Source organism: Sinohyriopsis cumingii, chromosome 2 (assembly GCF_028554795.1).
Source record: "Sinohyriopsis cumingii isolate HCF-2022 chromosome 2, ASM2855479v2, whole genome shotgun sequence".
Taxonomy (NCBI): domain Eukaryota; kingdom Metazoa; phylum Mollusca; class Bivalvia; order Unionida; family Unionidae; genus Sinohyriopsis; species Sinohyriopsis cumingii.
This window is the reverse complement of record NC_142962.1, coordinates 89,647,227-89,665,283: the sequence shown is the minus strand read 5'-3', so window position 1 is coordinate 89,665,283 and position 18,057 is coordinate 89,647,227. Positions and strand designations below refer to the sequence as shown.

At 36.2% G+C, this 18,057-nt stretch overlaps 1 protein-coding gene across 1 annotated transcript in view; it reads right to left on the bottom strand.

The window, feature by feature from the left end:
• LOC149805343 (dihydroxyacetone phosphate acyltransferase-like) overlaps window positions 1-18,057 on the bottom strand; it is a 59,492-nt gene that overhangs the window by 23,698 nt on the left and 17,737 nt on the right. The window contains exons 4-8 of the mRNA XM_089949376.1: window positions 14,091-14,220; window positions 10,076-10,279; window positions 6,624-6,775; window positions 5,028-5,161; window positions 3,434-3,654 (exon numbers count right to left, since the gene is read on the bottom strand). Coding sequence (XP_089805502.1) covers window positions 3,434-3,654; window positions 5,028-5,161; window positions 6,624-6,775; window positions 10,076-10,279; window positions 14,091-14,220 — 841 coding nt within the window. The remainder of the gene's footprint in view (window positions 1-3,433; window positions 3,655-5,027; window positions 5,162-6,623; window positions 6,776-10,075; window positions 10,280-14,090; window positions 14,221-18,057) is intronic.

Here is an 18,057-nt window from a genome sequence, read left to right as displayed (position 1 = left end):
CATCTTGAATTTCGGTGGTAAAATGTATTGGTTGAGGCGACTCAGGTCGATGATCGGCCTCAACTTGCCATTTTGCCTTCTGGATAAGAAACAGCCTGGAATAAAACCCCGGCGATTGCAGTTTTTATTATTTTTTTTTTTCACAATCTCCACCGCCTGTTTTTCTATGAACGACCGTATCTCCTGTTGTAGAAAGGTATCCTTCTCCTGATCGGACGGTACGTCCGTGAAGAGGGGAGAGGAGGACAGGGGAGGGGGTTGGACAAATGAAATCAGAAGCCCCTCCGAAATGACCTGGATCACCCAATCATTCTGAGGAAAAAAGGTGGTCCAGTGGTCCTGAAATTGCAGGAGGCGGCCGCCCACAGGTAGGCTGTCCGTGGGTGGTGGGGAGGGTATGTCAACTTTTAGAGTTAGGAGGCTTGAAGACGGAGAAACTTTGTTTCTTACCGCCTCTGTATGGTTGCCTCCTAGCTTGATTAGACTGTTGTCTCCTGGCATTGGGTTGACATGTATACTGCACATTTGATTGTAAGGATCCCTTGTCCCTGGTCTGCCAATCATCCCTCCGCTGTGGCAGGGGCTGATTTTTTCTAAACGCCTGCGAGGGTTGGGCAGTGAGTTGGAGGGGCAGTTCCTGAGCTGCCTGCTTCCGAACTTCTTCAATTTTTCATCCAAAGAGTAAAGGCGACCCAAATGGAGTCGTCCGTAAAGCCAGAGTATGATGGGGCTTGAGCGACGTGGACCGCAGACATGCGTCACGTCGTATCAGGTCTAAGTTGGCAGAAGCAGTCAACGCATTAGCCATGGAATGGTGAGCTGCCCTGTTAATAACTCTAGCAATCCAGGCTGTCGCTTCCCAAGTGTGGTCATTGTCGGATTTTTCTGCGAGTCGGAAAATGGCTAATGAAGCCAAGTCTAACATTGAATACGTAGCGACTACATTCCGGACTAGCTTTGACGTGGCATGGAACACATTTTTGTCCACTTTGTAAAACAGTGGAGCCGACATGTGAACTGCTGCCATATTTTTGTCCAGGGCTGGAAGATCCATACTGAAGGCGTCTGAATGAGTTTTGTACCAGCGACACGAGAACGTCGCTGGTACTTGGCTTTCTGAAAAGAACGCCTTAGCATACCCCTGATCACCTATTTGTCCTGATAAACGATCATTGATCTCCTTAATTTTTTGCTGACTGGGGAAGGAGCTGGAAGGACGGCGTCTTTTCCTCCCCGTCAAGATCTACAGACACCTTAACTTTGTAGTCTTGAGTGGCGGTAGGAGGTGGAGGGCATTCTGAAGTTGCCAACACCCTATAAATTTCTTCCACTGCCGCCTTGAAGCCAAACTCAGTCTGTTCCATGGTTGGATCTGTGTACAGCTGATTTGCAGGAGTTTCGTCACCCTCACTGTGTGCCGAGTCGTGTTCTGGAATAGCTTGCATCTCTGGATACAGCATACCAGGTGGCATAGATGACGCGATTCCGTCATCCTTGACACTGTCACTAACTCTCCCTTGTGGATAAGCCGTGAACATATGGACGGCCGGCCCTGCCGGCTGGTTTGTCTGGCTTGTGGTCGGCCTGAATGTTGGCGACGGTCCTGCTATCACTGGTACCGGCTGCTCCAATGGCCTGGCTGGACAGACAGATTTCTCACTAAAATCTCTGCCATAGTATTGGTATGTTGCCGGCGGTACACCTTGACGGACGGATTTATCACTAAGATCCCCATAAATCATATTTGGTCAGACCATTTTAGCAATAGGGTCCCCATACTGGGACAGCTGGACGGCCAGTGACGTAGAGGTTGTATAATGAAATGGATCCGATGGATCCAGTAAAAACCCCATGCGTCCTGACTTACAGGCCCAAAGGCCATGCTCGGACATGCGGGGGGACTTACGCCCACTGGGTAGCCTAAAATTGGGGGAACATTCCCCCAAAGAGTCAGAAAAAGCTGTGGAAGCGAGTGAGGGAAATAAGGGTAATATCTGGCCTGATGTCAATAGCTGCGTCGTCGTTTCCTGGACCAAACGACGCATCTGTTCAAAGGTGGACTGTTGTACCCTGTCAACATTATTTTCCTCCATTGCCACTGATATTACTGTGGCTGATGGTTGCAAATGATGAACTTCAGGTGGAGGGGGGACCCCAACGTCCCCCCTGCCTTCTGGACTACATCAGCCTACATTTGCTCTGTCCAAGTATTACACACGCTGCATGGTATAGATGATGTACACTTGGTACATACAATACAAGAGTCATGGTTGTCTTCTTTTGCTTTGAACTTTTTGCATTTCATGCATTTGGTTGACATTTCTACTGAAACGACACAAGAAAAGAAAACAAAGCACAAATTAGCAATTCAGCATGTTATTAATTCACTAATACCACAACCATTACTAACGGAGTAAGTGAAATTAGTCAGCGTCGCGTTAACTCTTAATTCACAACACGAGTTCAGCGATTGCATATGTAACATGGTCTTCAGTAGACGAAATCCGTAAGGGTGATAAAGTCACTCAATTTTGAAAATATTGTTAAAATAATGTATACAACCTGTAGAAGAATGATTGTCCAACGCAATAAATCCAAATTTAACTTCAGATGGTCCAATTTTAATGCCAAGATGGCTTGGATTGTTTGGAGGTATAATGTACATGTTATCAGTACAAGCGAAGCTTAAAAACTAGTGACACCTGGCGGTGGCAAGGGGCGGTAAGGGGCAAGAGTTATTGCCCTTTGGTCTATATGAGATAGACAGAAAAGACGAATTTTCATCTTTTAGTAGGGCTGGATTCGAGAGGTAGCAGGCTTATATCCCTAACGTTAATGTGATCGGGGAACGTATTTGAAGGAGAAATAAAAGGACACTTCCCGGACTCCATACATTTAGGTACCAATGAATGTGATTTTTCACAAAACAACAAAATCTACACACAAAATTTCACAGTACATGTACAAAGTTATCTCCCTTTGCCCACTTCCCAAGGGTAGGTACTATGAAATCCACTTCAAAACTATTGTTTAGTACCAAGGATTATACAACTATTGAGATGCAGTGAGGCTGTACAAAAAGCATGTGCCTTTTATTGGTGTCAACATTGGGGTTAAAATACAAGTTCTCTTCTGCTTTGGAAGTGAACTAGAAAAGAACTGTTACAGAGATAAAAAATATAATATTTTCCCACAGAAATACCTAAATATTGAAGTACATATGATTTAGAAAAATGTGTCTCCTGATCATTGACAAAAATGCATAGATAACTTGTGACATCTGGTAGCAAATGCACATTGCTGAAGAATTAATAAAAAAGTCACATTATGGGGGGAAGCTCAATTACTTTCCCAAATGTAAATAAAACTGTCAAGTTCCTCACAATGTTTTCTAAGTATGAAACTGTATTTAAACAAACAAGTGTCACATTACCTGGCCAGTCAATATAAGCTCCCAGATTTGATGACTGTCTTTTTAACCATTCTACTTCTTTAACAAGGTTTCGGAGATGTATACCTTCCTTGTTTTGCAATAACACTGCCGCTATCATAGCAAACGGGGAAATAACCATGTGTTTCTGTTGTTTAATAACCATGTAGTAACTCAGATGTCTAATCAGATGTTGCTCCTGGTCTGAGAGACTTACTATGTATCTGCCAAAAAATAAGTCACATCAGAAAGATAACTGCTTCATATAAATTAAACAGGACATCATTTGAAAAGAGCAAAAGGCACTATCAGAACTGAAAAATAAATTATCTTTATGCTGTATTTTTTATGTTAATGTGGGCTCAAGCTAGTTCAAAAGTTTATGGAGAAGTTACTTCTCCAAGGACCAAGTGGAAGAAGTTTAACTCACAGATGACTTTGTCCAGGTCAGAAATAATTTTCTGTGTCCTTATATTTCAACTATAAAACTACTGTGGCCGTAATACAGGATAGTGTAAGTGGTACCATTTTCATCTAGGACGTACTAGAGACATCTTCTAAGGACTTTTTGTGAAAATCCATGCCTATATGACCATCCATTCAGGTGAATTAATGGCAACACCATCAATAATATGTTCAATTTGTCACCCATATTGGATAGGACTAGCTAGATATCATAAAAAGTCTAATGCTGAAAAACCTATGTCAATATGACCGTCAATTCTGGAGAAGTAGCAATAGCAATATTTTCAAGATGGCTACCATGGTGGTCATGTTGGATGCCAGATCAGCATTATTTTCCTTCAGGACTAACTAGACACTATAGGAAGTTTTCTGGTAAAAACTCCTTGATGACACAACTTTTGATTAAGAAGGAGTAGCAACATGATGTCCAAGTAGCAACATTGTCATTGGGGACCAACAAGACTTCATAAAAAAGTCTTCTTGTGAAACCCCATGTCAATATGAATTTATGTTCAGCAGGAGTAGCAATAATAAGATTTTCAAGATGAGTGCCATGGTGTCCATGCTGGACTTTATATCAGCACTATGTTTGTTTAGCACAACTAGACTGCATAAGAAGTTCTTTTAGTGAAAATCCAATGACTGACACGACCATCCATTCAGGAGGAGCAGCAATAGCAAGATTTTCAAAATGGCCACTTTGGAAGCCATACTGGAGACCTAGCTGCACCATTTTCATCTAGGACTAAACAGACCTGGGAATGAATGTGTCAAATTTCATGGCAATGCTCCAGGTAGTTTTAGAGAAGTAGCAATAATGAACAAGTTCTTGTAGACAGTCAGGCAATGAACAATGGGCTATCCCATAACATATACTGGCCATAGACCAGTAGAGAAAAAGAGAATTATTTACTGTAAATCATAAAATTTTAAGTGCATACAAATATGGCACATTTAATATAGAAAATGAATTTTTTAAAATATTTCTGCATGGAAAATAGCATGATGCATGACAGCAGAATTTTAGGTTAAAAATAAGTAAGCATTGTATATATTGTTTTAAATATGATGCAACTAACAGTGATTTACAATTTTTTTGTTGATATTATCAATTTTGACTGGAATATCTTACCTGGGAGCTAGACTGTGTACACTTCTGTCTAAATTACCAGTCACTGAATACTGTCGAATAGATACTGGCTCACCAAGATATATATGAACGTTACCAAAGTCTTCCTTTAGTATATTCCTGGCTTTAAACAGACCCTGAAAGCAAAATGATGAAAAAACAGCAACTTCAAATTAGAAAAAGAGACCACTGTAGTATGTACTAGAGTTAAACAGATTCTGTCAATTACTGTACATCACAATATTCAAGCTTCATTATAATGTAGCTAATTTCAAAAAAATTATCTTTCTGAAAATTAACAATGAACAAAAATATTTTGGGTTTCAGTTTTATCCTACCTTGGCACAGACAACACTGAGTTTTGTTCTTTTCTTTCAACAAAACATATTGTCAAACTGCATAAAACTGCTGCCAATAATTCAGGATGTTAAAATAAATGCATACACAAACATATTTTTATTTTCTTTAAAGTGATATAAACAAATCCATCTGTTCACTCATTGGCATTACATCTCAAGTATTACAAAGCACTCATGAAATCGGACATATTAAAAGCTATTCTCATTACAAACAATCATACAGATGAAGACATTTCTAGCATACCTGTATTTTTCATCATAGCTTTCGTCAGCATACAGTTTGCCAAGATGATATGGTTGCTACACGTTTTCAAGTAATAACCCTATAGCTGACGAATGGAAAAAATCTCTTACACAGGTGTCCTGAGCAAAATTGATTTTACAGTAAATACATCTATAGCCCAAGGATAGATCTCTTGTCCAAAGGACCAGTGAAAATTCAAACTATTTGAGTGCCAATAACTTTAAAATACTGGACGGTTACATCTTGTCCAACAGCCCAGAAAGGTTCATAAAATTTGTGGGCTACAGTAATAACTTTATAGGCCCAGACATGGATAAATCTCTTGCCCAGCTGACCAAGGCAAGTTATATCTTGTCCAGTTGCCCAGTTAAAATAATGCTGGGCAAGTAAAATTATCTTTTGCTTGCCCAGATGTTTATGGAAAATACTGTAAGAAAATATAAAGTGTTGTGCAATTTTGTAAACATTTTGATTCCTGGTAAAAAGATCATTTTCAGATTTGTCTAGCCCTGTAGCCTGGAATAAAGATGTACACTCAACATGTGAGCTTCCATTTCAGATTTGACCTGATTGTTTTAATGCTATAAATGGCAAGTCCAGTTCACATGGAAAAATTTATAATTGCTTATGCAAAGTCAGATTTAAGTAATAGTCAAATTTTTAAAATTTGATACATTTTAATCAGATTTTTAAATTTCAAAAAAAAAAACAAAATAAAAAGATTCACAGCCATCTTTTTCTACTTCCCATATATTGGAACATGGTCATATTTAATCACATATCTTCATCATTTGTATGGTCTTTAGACTATCCATTAGTCTGTTTATCAGCCAATCTTATCCTAGATTCCGTTTATCAGCCAACTTTCTTTGCTTCTTCTTGACGAGACAATATACATTTAAACATGTGAGAACAAAAAGTTGCTGATGAGTAATGAAAATTAAGCCAAACAATAATACAAGCTTGCTATTTATTTTGTATTATTCTGGTACTTACAGAGGCGGATTCCTTGGGCTTGGGTACTCCCAATAGTTCATACGCATACAATTTCTCCTCCAGGATTTTATCATAAGAGATACTGACTGGGACAATCATAATATCAGGAACGTGAGCCTTAAAGTATGGTTCCAGGGCAGCTGATAGCATGCCTAAAATAACAAAGAAAACCTTAAAGTCTGCGTTTGTAAAACATATATTCCCATGCTTACGTATTTTGACCACTACCTACAAACTGAGCCTCTTGCCCAAGTTTTTAAGAGTTAGGACTGACCTAGGGGCTAATGTTAGTTGCATGTGTATTTCCTTGTTTCACACCCAGCATAAGGTTATAACAGTGATGATCTTCATAGTTTCAAAGAAATGGGTTACATGATAAATCCCCAAGGGGTAAGAATAGACCCAGGGGTCATATAAGCTGCATATCTAAATTCATTTTTTCATGTCCAGTAAGTACCTAAATGGTTAGAAGGTGGGGATCTCACCAGTTTCCAAGTTTTGACCCTGGGCTAAGTCATAGGTGGAGGTAGGTATGTCTAATGTCTGTTGCAGAACTTTATTTGACTCTCCATACTTCAACTTGTACATATGGTTACAAGTTTGGAATCTCGTTCATTTCCAAGTTATGATCTTCAGGTTAAGGGCAGACCCAGGAATGAATGTTCAATTAATTTCTTTCACATCTGAAAAACTGCATCTATAAGTGTAAGTTCCATCAATAAAATTTATTTAAAAAATATATATTGGCAGTAACTTTTTTACCTTAAGACCTTATGCATAACTGCCAACCCTCCAGGCTCACAATTAGTGAAAACAGGGATAAGAATTAGTGAATTTCAACAAGAATTCGTGAAGCGATCTTTGAGTCGCGGAATATTTGTTGGAAAAAATATTTAGCATGGTCTCCAGCTGATAGAGTGTTCAACAAGAAAACTCACAAACAATGCTTCAGCATTGGTAGCTTGCAGGTCTTTCGTTGATGGCTTAAACTTTTCCAGAGCTGAAATCTTTTGTGAGTTCTTAATTTTCCCAACTTCTGTGCTTTTTGCTACCAATGTGCTTCCTCACAGCTTCTCTGCCACCATGCCCAATGCTAAAATTTGTGGCACACTGCATGCAAAAAGTATGATGTATATCGGTGTTTGATGGCTGAACGCACAGCCAAGATTTGGTATATTCCAAACTAAACTTTTTGTGCAATACGTTCCTTTATCCTGGATGCCGAATGGTAATTCAAATCAGTGTCTGCGGCACATATGCAGAGCGAAATTCCGGTCAGGCCTCAGTTTCTCTCAAAAGCATTTGTAAAACAACTCTTATACATATAGATTAAAATAAATTAAAATGCTTGCTACTGGGCCAACTGTATCAAACAACTATAGTTACACAAATATTGTGACTAGCAGTACTGGACCATTTTAGCAACTGCATATATCACAACTAGCGCTTAACAGGAAATCGGTTATTTTATTAAAGATTTAAAATAATTGAGAATTGGGCAATTCATGATTTTTTTGCATATGGCGTGAATCGCTGAAAAAGTCATGAAATTCACGCCAAAATCATAAGGGTTGGCAGCTATGCTTATGACCTCTTCCCTGGACAGTGGGGTAGGGTAGGAGCATTGGAGCTGGAAACAAAATATAAATCACACCACTTTACATCACAAAGGAACAAAGCACTAAGTTTCATAAATATTAAAATAAAAAAGTAGAAGATAACAAGATGGATGGACTTATGGATAGCGCAACTGATATGTCTCCAATGCTTTAAAAAAATGTTACAATAAAACCACAGATTATCTTTTCTGTTCAATATGGACTACGAAAGCAAGACTGATACAGCACAGGTACATGCTTTTTTTACTGTATATATTTGCTTATAAGAATCCACCTGCAGATTGCACAGACCCATGTCTGGCAAAGCATAATGCACCAGCAGATCAGGGTCTATACAGTTTGTTAGAAATAATCATTAGAACAAACTACATAAACCCAGATCTGCTGGCACATCATACAGCAACATAACAGGGTCTATGATGTTTGCTTCTGGAATCCAATTATAAGTGAGTACATACAGTATATGCCCTGTCAAACATGTTTTTTTTTGTCTTATTTTAATCACAGTCACAATGTCATCAACATGATGCTTATTACACCTGTTTGAAAATCAAATTTCTGAAAGTACTGGTAAACATACAGATATCACAGGCAGAAAATGTCATTTTCAAAGCTGACTCAATGCAACTAGAGTAATTGTAAGTAAAATATACTCTGGACTTGCACCCCTACCCATAATGGAGATCAATCAGAAGTTTAAATCCATGATTAACTATTCTGAAAATAGCAAATGTCATTGAACAACATGCATATCATCTGACGATGAGCATAAAACATACTAAATTTCAAAGTAATCCGCTAAAAACCCCATTTTGCTTCAAGTCAAAATGGGCAATACCTCTTATGAAAATCACTGGAGCCCAATGATATGTTAGTATGGGCATCTTAATACGATGACCACAAAATATGTACAAACCAAAAATAAAAGAGATATGAAATAATATACATGTAATAACATTAAACAACAAAATACATCAAAAATTCACACCCTAGAATGGATGCACCTGACTGTTTTCCAAGATTATTTTATTATTTGATCTACTTAGTGTATTATCTCTATTTTAATTTTTGTCAGCTTGATACAATTTGCTCAAATTAATCACAAAACATGTATCATTTTGCAAGGTAAATAACTTGTTTATTGGTATTTATTAGACAAGTGGTTTTTGAAAAGTTTAAAATAGCAATTGTTGATGGACACATGATGGAGACAGGGAAATGCCAAAAGCTAATTTGGTCTTATAGCCTTGTGAGCACAAAAAAAAATCTGAGACCACATGTTCAAATTTGACTTTATCATGTACTGCATTAAGTTACAATATGACATGGGCCATAACTCTAACAAACATTGCTGGAGCAAAGTGATTTGTTAATATGTGCACCTTTTGATGATAAGCATAAAATTTACCAAGTCTGATGGCAATTCAAAGATAACTAGTTAAGCTAATGAGTTTATGTCATATACTGCTTTAAGTTCTGGGATATAAAGGCAATAACTCTAACAAAAAACGTAATATCAAAAGGATTTGTTGATATTGGCATCTATAGGTGATACCTATAATAATTACCAAGTTTCATGGCAATCCATCAAAACGTGTAGGACCAGTTGCAATTGAGACTGTGTACCAGATAGGTGTATACTAGAATTTACCAGCAGAACACACAACATGGACCCTGATTTGCCTCCACATTATGTGACAGTAGATCAGGATCTATCTTGTTTACAGTTGAAACTGACTTATAAATGAGTATGTACAGTATTTTTCAGGGTGTGCAGACAAATGAATATTTTAAATGTGTAGAAATTATTCAGAACAGTATCAGTATTTTTACCAAACTTGGGAACATAAGACTTGGAAGTTCTGCTCCTTGTTCCTTCAACAAAGAATTCAACTGGGGAATCTCCATTGCAAATCTGGGTCTGGACGTACTCTGTGAACACTGCCCAATATAGCATATCATCTCCAAAACTACGTCGTATGTAGAAAGCACCAGAGTTTCGCAACAACCAGCCAAAGAACCTCATTCCCATGAAATCTGAATATAGAGATAGTAAAGTGAGGTAACAACAATGGCACTTTTGGTGCTGCAGATGATGATAATGGTAATAATTATAATAATGGAGGAAAAGCAAAAGCACAATGTATCTGACAATGATTTCAAAAAGTTATTTTATCTGACACTTTTGAACAAACATTCCCAACAGCAATGACACTGTATATCTTGTATTATTCTCTCAGTCCTTGTGTTGACATGGGCATGCTATAAAATAATAGCAAAAGTAATGGCATTTATGTTGTTAGTTTTTATATCTACTCCAAATGTTTTTTTTAAATATGTTTTAACAAGATCTTTTGTATTTGTAATCCAATAGAAAATGCCAGTGACAAATTTTGTCCAGCATCACTACTCCTAACTTCTCGAAAAGGTCACCTCTTTCCTAATTTTGTTGGTTTATTTACTGCAAAAGAAATAAAGATACAAAAGTAAACATAAAACTGAATTTCAGTTTGAAGAAAAACAGTTACAAAATGAAAACTGCAGGATGGTATGTTTCAAACATGAGAGAGAAGTGGTCATACAAAATGCATATACAACGTAGAATGATCATGCATCTGAAACGAACAATACAAATTTATTTATATATGTGTCAGACTAGGATACCTGAAGGAGGCCTCCACTACTTTTCTACCATTTTGCAGTGTGTTATGTTTTAAACCCATCACTTTTTTCGAAATCAAGTAATCAGCTAAAATTGAATAAAGGGCTGTATAGATGGGATCTATTGCAAATTTACATGCACAGATGTATTGCTCAGCTGATATCAATGTACAGTTTATTAACTCCCACTGAATCCAAAAAAGACTATATATTCATGTTGAATTCCAGCCATTTTTCAACAAGATAATCATTAGTTTTCTGTAAAAATAGTGAACATGTATCCCAAAATAAATTATGCATATTTCATTCATTTTGCAAAAGTTACTCACTAAAGAGCCAATGACTAACATTTATACAAGAATTTATATCAGTTGCTATAATATGCAATAGAAATTTATACTGACACATTCCCAATTTAGTAACCATGGCACATTTGATTAGAATATCATTTATTTGTTCCCAATTAAAGTTGTGGTTTTGAAAGTTATTTCCAAAAGATATGCGAAGAATTATTTCTGTTATTGGTATCTGGGGGTTAACTTTATATCTATACATGAAATAACATCCTCTTTTTAAAATAAAAAAGCACATCTTAATAGAATGTAAAATTACATGCTGATCAAAAATTATTTCTGCACATGTCTGCAGATAAACTAAAGCAGCAGACCACACCCAACACATGCAACATGTGAAATAACTCAAATAAACTATTGTTTTCTACTAAATTATATTAATGATGATGAGAGTGAAAGTGTAAAAATTATCACAATGATGAAATCATGAAGTGAGACTTTACTCACAAGCTGTTTTTGGTTTGTTGGCAAATTTAGTCACTGCAGCCTAAAAGATGAATACAGATTTATTTGAAAAATATTACAAAGCAAAAAAAGTTTTTCTAATTGCTCACCAGTTATTATGTACTTTTGAGAGAGTGACCTATGTAAGGTGAAGTTGCATTTAAAACATGCACAGTGGAGAGAATGTTGGCATACCTCTATGCTGCTTTGATGTAATGTGTCTGACATTTCTCTGGATTGTACTTGTGGAAACTGCACATAATCTAAGCAAACTGCTAACTAAAATGACTGCTCTCTTGTCAAGAAAAAAAATCAGCCTGAATTAGTACACTATTAAAAATAGGGAAAATGAATTTTGCCCACCTAGATAATTCCAGCTTCTGAAAGTGCACTGGATGAATTACCAAATATATCAAATGTAAAAAAAAGTTCTTTCTTTCACAATTTACCTTTGAAGTCCAGGAAAGGAAAATGACTCAAGTGGAGCAATCAGTTGTTTTTTTTTAAAAGTACCAATCTGGAGTAAGGCCCAGCTGTATACTCTATAACCCATTATACAACCATCAATCATACATCAAAATAAAGGTAATTAAAGGTTCTTTGAACAATATGAGATCTTTTTTAAATAGCCAGTATAACCAGTGAGGAAAATCAGGAAAATTCTTTTCCTTTAAAATTCAAACCCTAGGCAAATACAAAACTGCAGAGTGCCACCTATATACAACAAAAGTACCCTGCAGGGACTGATTCTCTACTGTCCAGCACAAACTTTCAGGAAATCAAAATCATACCTTTTTTTAGCAGCAGAGTCTTGAAATCACCTCTGCTATTCTTGTGTAATAAGATTTTCAAATCAGCCACTGTGGAAGCTATACTAGCTGAAAGATTATCACCATATTCATTCTGGGCAAATCAAACACCATTACGAGACTTTTGGAGAAAACCCCATGTGACCATCAATTCAGATGAATTGGTGAAGAGATTTTCAATACATTCATTATGATAGCCATATCTGAGGTTAGATCAACACTATTTTCATACAGGATCAAGAAAATGATATAGCCTTCTGTTGAACACCTCAAGTCAAAATAATTTTCCATTTGGAGGTCTAGCAATGACAAGATATTCCAGTGATTTTCTAGTGAAAACCCAATGCCAACAGGACTTTCCAATCCAAAGGAGTAGGAATAGTAAAATTGTCAAGATAACTGATAGGCACCATTTTTCATTCAAAACCATCATGACGTCGTAAAAAGTCTTTTAGTGAAAATCAATGCTGATATGATTGGATACATTCAGGTTGAGTAGCTATACCAAGATCCTCAAGACGACAATTGTGGCAGTCATACTAGAAGTTCAGGCTGTACCATTTTTATTCAGGACCATCAAGATATAAAAAGTCTTCTGGTAAATACTCCATTCCAATATGACTTTCCTTTCAAGATGGCTGCCATGGGGGCAATGCTGGTCATCAGATCAGCACGATTTTCATTTAGACCAAGCAGGCATCATAAAAAGTCTTCTAGAGAAAACCCTTATGTTGATATGGCCATTCATTTTGGTGGATTAGCAATAACAACATTCTCAAGATGACTGCCATTGGGGCCATACTGAACATCAGATTGGCACCATTTTCATTTAGGACTAGCTAGACATCATAAGAAATTTGGTGAAAACCCCACATCAATATAACCTTTTTGTTCAGAAGGTGTAGCAGTAACAACATTATCAAGTTATCAAGACGACTGCCATGGCCACCATATTTGACAGCATGTTTAATGATGTTAGCCATATTGGAAATCACGTGAATCGCCATGGAAAACACATGAATCACCAACATTTTCATTTTTGACCAACTAGACATTGTAAGAAGCCCTTTAGTGAATATCCAATATTGATATGACCATCCATTCAGAAGAAACAATAACTATATTTCCAAAATCACTGTAATGACAGATATAAGGTGGTCAGATTGGTACCATTTTCATTAGGACCATTCAAACATCATAAGAAATCTTTTTGTGAAAGCACTTGTTGATATGACCATCCATTTAGGAGGAGTACCATGTGTTTCATGATAACTGAGCAGGACATGCAGTAACTCCCTATACAAGACTCATGACTAAAATGTTGTGGGTTCAATTCCTACCACTGGATCAGTTGTGCCATAAGCCAACACTCTTAAACCCCATTTTTATTTCAGACCAAGTAGACCTTGTGAAGAATATGTGTGTAATATTTCATGGCAATCCTCAGTGTAATTTAGGAGTAGTGATAACAACTTGTGGTCAAAGATGGACAATTTGAGATACTAGTTTTTTATGGGTTAAAGATAAAGAATAGTGAAAAACATTTCTGTGATAACAAATATTTTAATGTATTTGACTTACCCATTGCAGCAGCAATGACGGGAAGTGGAAGGTCAAACTCATAAAATACATAGGACATAAGCAGGAAGTCCAGGTAACTCCGATGACTGGGCATCAGCAAGATCGGATACTCCTTCAGCAGAGATCGAACCTAGAAAAATGCAATGCAAACCTGAGACACACCAACAGTGCAAAAACCTGAGACACACCAACAGTGCAAAAACCTGAGACACACCAAACCATTCCATGTAAAAAAAATATAAAGTAATGAGATAGAAAATATTTGGTATGCTGAATGCAAAACAGTACCATATTGCACAAAGACTAATAACACATAACACATATTATTGAGTAATATTGCTCCTGTCATAACACCACTAATCAGGACAAACGACTGACCATCTATTGTTGTTTACTTAAAGCTGAAATATGTGCCTAACAAAGTTATTCACATGTAAAAGATCGGTTGTGTGAAAATTCAAATGTCATGATTTGAATGATGGTCTAAACTTTCATCAGACATATGAACCTCTTTCATATACAAACAGGATTAAAAATAACAAGCCTCGACTCAAGAAGCTGATGGTATCATACTGGAAAAGAATACACTGCAAGATGAAAAACCAACAAGCTTCAAGATCAGAGTAAAGCAGCATTACCGGTATCTCCATAATTAACACAAGGGTCTCAGTTACATTGACCTTGAACTTTATCCCTACAAGCACAAAAAAAACACCATCTGAGAATTTTGTTGAATTAGAATGGTGTACAAAACTACCTGTCTTTATTTGGGCCCTTGTGTCCTTGACCTTTACACTGTGTAACACAATATTTAAACCACATTACCTGCCATATGAACATGCCCTCTAAAAAAAATTATGGCAAGTACAAGCCACTAACAAGCAGGATTCTCATTATAATTTTAAAAGCTGGAATCCATGACCCCTTAGTTGAAAAAAACATGAATCCCAATAATGAGACTTTTACATTACAATAATTCAGGAATTACTGTTATACAGTGGAAACCCCACTATAATGCGATAATTGGGTGTCCAAAAAATTGGATCGCATTAATGCGGGGTTTTACAGTATTTTACTTTTTTTTCAGAGAACAACTCATTGGCACATATATGTGTATTCATGTCTAATGTATATAATGAATAGGGTATTAACACTGTTTACTATCATGACATCGTTGCATGCAGTTCATCCATAATGCTTGTAATTCCATTGAAAAATTGCACAGAGATTTACAATATTCAATAATTTTGTCCCAGATCATTGTGTCTGAATTCAACATCTAAAATACAGCATGAACAGAGTATTAACACTGCTTACTTGCCGTCTGATATTGTACTGTCGGGGCTTGCAGTTAATCCATAATACATGAAATTCGATTGCAAAAATTGCATATATATTTAAACTATTCAATAATTTTGTCACAGATCATTATGTGTCTGAATTCAATGGGAAAAATTAACAGAAAAATTAGGTTAAGAAGGATGAAGCATGGTGTGTGTACAAATTTCATACTGCTAAAATTTTCTCATATGCATTTCTGTGTACATTTATCCATTACAAATTTCCAATAATTAACACTTGTATGCCTATTCGTTTGAACAGTTACAGCAAGAATAATTAACAATCAACACATGCTTTCAGCGTGCATGTAACTTTTACTTCAGATTTTGTGAATAATGAAAGAAACATGTGAAAACTACTATACTAATCATTGCGCAGAGTGCAGAGAACGACTTGCATTTGTGAACTTGCTTTTCCGTAATGGTAAAATATTTTTATAAAAAATAGGAAATTAATAATGAGTTCATAAACAAACACCATACACATGTAAAACCAGAGAACTAAGTGCAGTAGGCCTGCAATGGTCATGAGTCACTTTTAAATTTTTTTAAAGCTGAACACATGTACAATTTAATACCCTTTCAATTTTCAGCTAATAAAGCGGACATGTTTTACTGGTCAACTGATTGTGTCTAATAACACCGCCAAGCCCAGCAAACATGTTGGCAGCTTTTGCTTTTGATGTTTATTAAATTGTAAATATATTTTACCAACCACCGCATTGTCTGCTGCTCGGTTGTGTATGCAGTTAAACAAGAAATACATGTTGGCTATTGTTTGACCAAATATTGTATACAGAATTAATCGAAGACAATCATGACTTACTGGCTTTATTCATGGATCAGTAATAAGTAGCATTTCCGATAATGTTTATTTTGGCATAACACCTCAAGAACCTGGTGAAATATATTAAATTTCAGAAGCTATGCCACATTAAAAGTCATACACAAACTCTTCCCCAAAATGATAATAAATGTTTCACGCACTACTTCTCATACTTAAAAAATTACTCATAAGAGAAAAATACATGTACACGTATTTAAATTTTCAGGAACCACACCACGATCATATTATATTCGATTTCATATGTGAACTCTTCCCCAAAATGATAATAAACATTTTACACACTATTTGTTGTACTTAAAAAAATTCCCAGTATGAGAAAATTACGCGTACATGTATTTACAATTTCCACTATCGTATTATATTAGAATTCATTGGCGATCTCATCCCCAAAATGATAATACATTTTTTATACACTATTTCATGTACTTGGAACAAAAAATAATTTTTCATGTGCGAATGAGTATAGGAAATTTCGGGAGCCATGACACGACTGCATTATATCTGAATTCATGTTATTACAGGGTCACAATGTATATAATGATAATAATAATAATAATGAGGACTTTGTATAGCGCCTAATCTTTAGAAGCTCTAAGCGCTTTATAACATCAGACAACACCTATAACACAAAAAACATATAATGATATGATTACAAAAAACAAACACCATGAAATTAGAAAACATAAAAAAACATGCTGAAAGTATTCAAGGTAGGAAACATTATTAGGTCTTTAAGTTTGTTCCTGCAGTCAAAATAAGTGAGTTTTAAGAGCACTCTTGAATGGGATCACTGTCTCTTTGTGTCTAAGTTCAGTGGGCAATTCATTCCACGTTGCTGGGCCCTGGTATGCAAAAGAATGTTGTCCATATGAATTCGTTTTCAGTGTGGGAATAATTAGTATACAATTGTCAGAAGAGGAGCGTAAGTGTCTTCCTAGTGTGTACACATGGGTGAGGTCGGATAGGTATGTTGGACTGGAGTCCGTCAGTGAAACGTAGCACAGAGAACAAATTTTGTGTTTGATTCTGGATCGAATGGATAGCCAGTGTAGGCTACAGAGCAGCGGGGAGGTGTGCTCTGATCGTGGTACTCTAAGTATGATCCAAGCAGCTGTGTTTTGAACTTTTTGAAGTTTCTGGAGTAGATACTGAGATGAATCAGACAGAATTGAGTTACAATAGTCCTTTCTTGAAAGTACTAATGAACACACAAGTGTTTTAGTGGCATCAACTGAAAGATATTTGTGAATGGTGCTGATGCGTTTCAGCTCAAGATATGCACTACTGTGTCGTCAGATTGCTATCATTAATTCACTATGTAATGTTTATTATTATTATTATAAAATACAGTGGTCCTCTTTTATAAGTCCACCCATTCTGAAGCAGGGAAGTGACCTTATAAGAGGGATGGCCTTTCTAGAGGGGGACCATACAGATGCAAGTAATAATTACATATAAAGAATGAAAGGTGTAAATAATTTTAAAGTATTTAGTATTTTCATTTAAAAATCACCGGAATGTTATTTAATCAATACAATAAAACATTAATTTTATTTAGAAAATAATTATAAATAGTCATCAATTGTATAGCAAAACCATCTTGTCATTACAATCAGGGTACAAGCCCTTATTTGAAACTATCACTGTTCAGTACATCCTTTTAACACTGCAGCAGACCATAATCATGATAATGTCTGTTTGAATCAGATTTCTCAGTGGTCATTAAAGAACTATCTCCATCCTTTTTATTTCATGGAATGACTTTCACTTCAAAAATGAG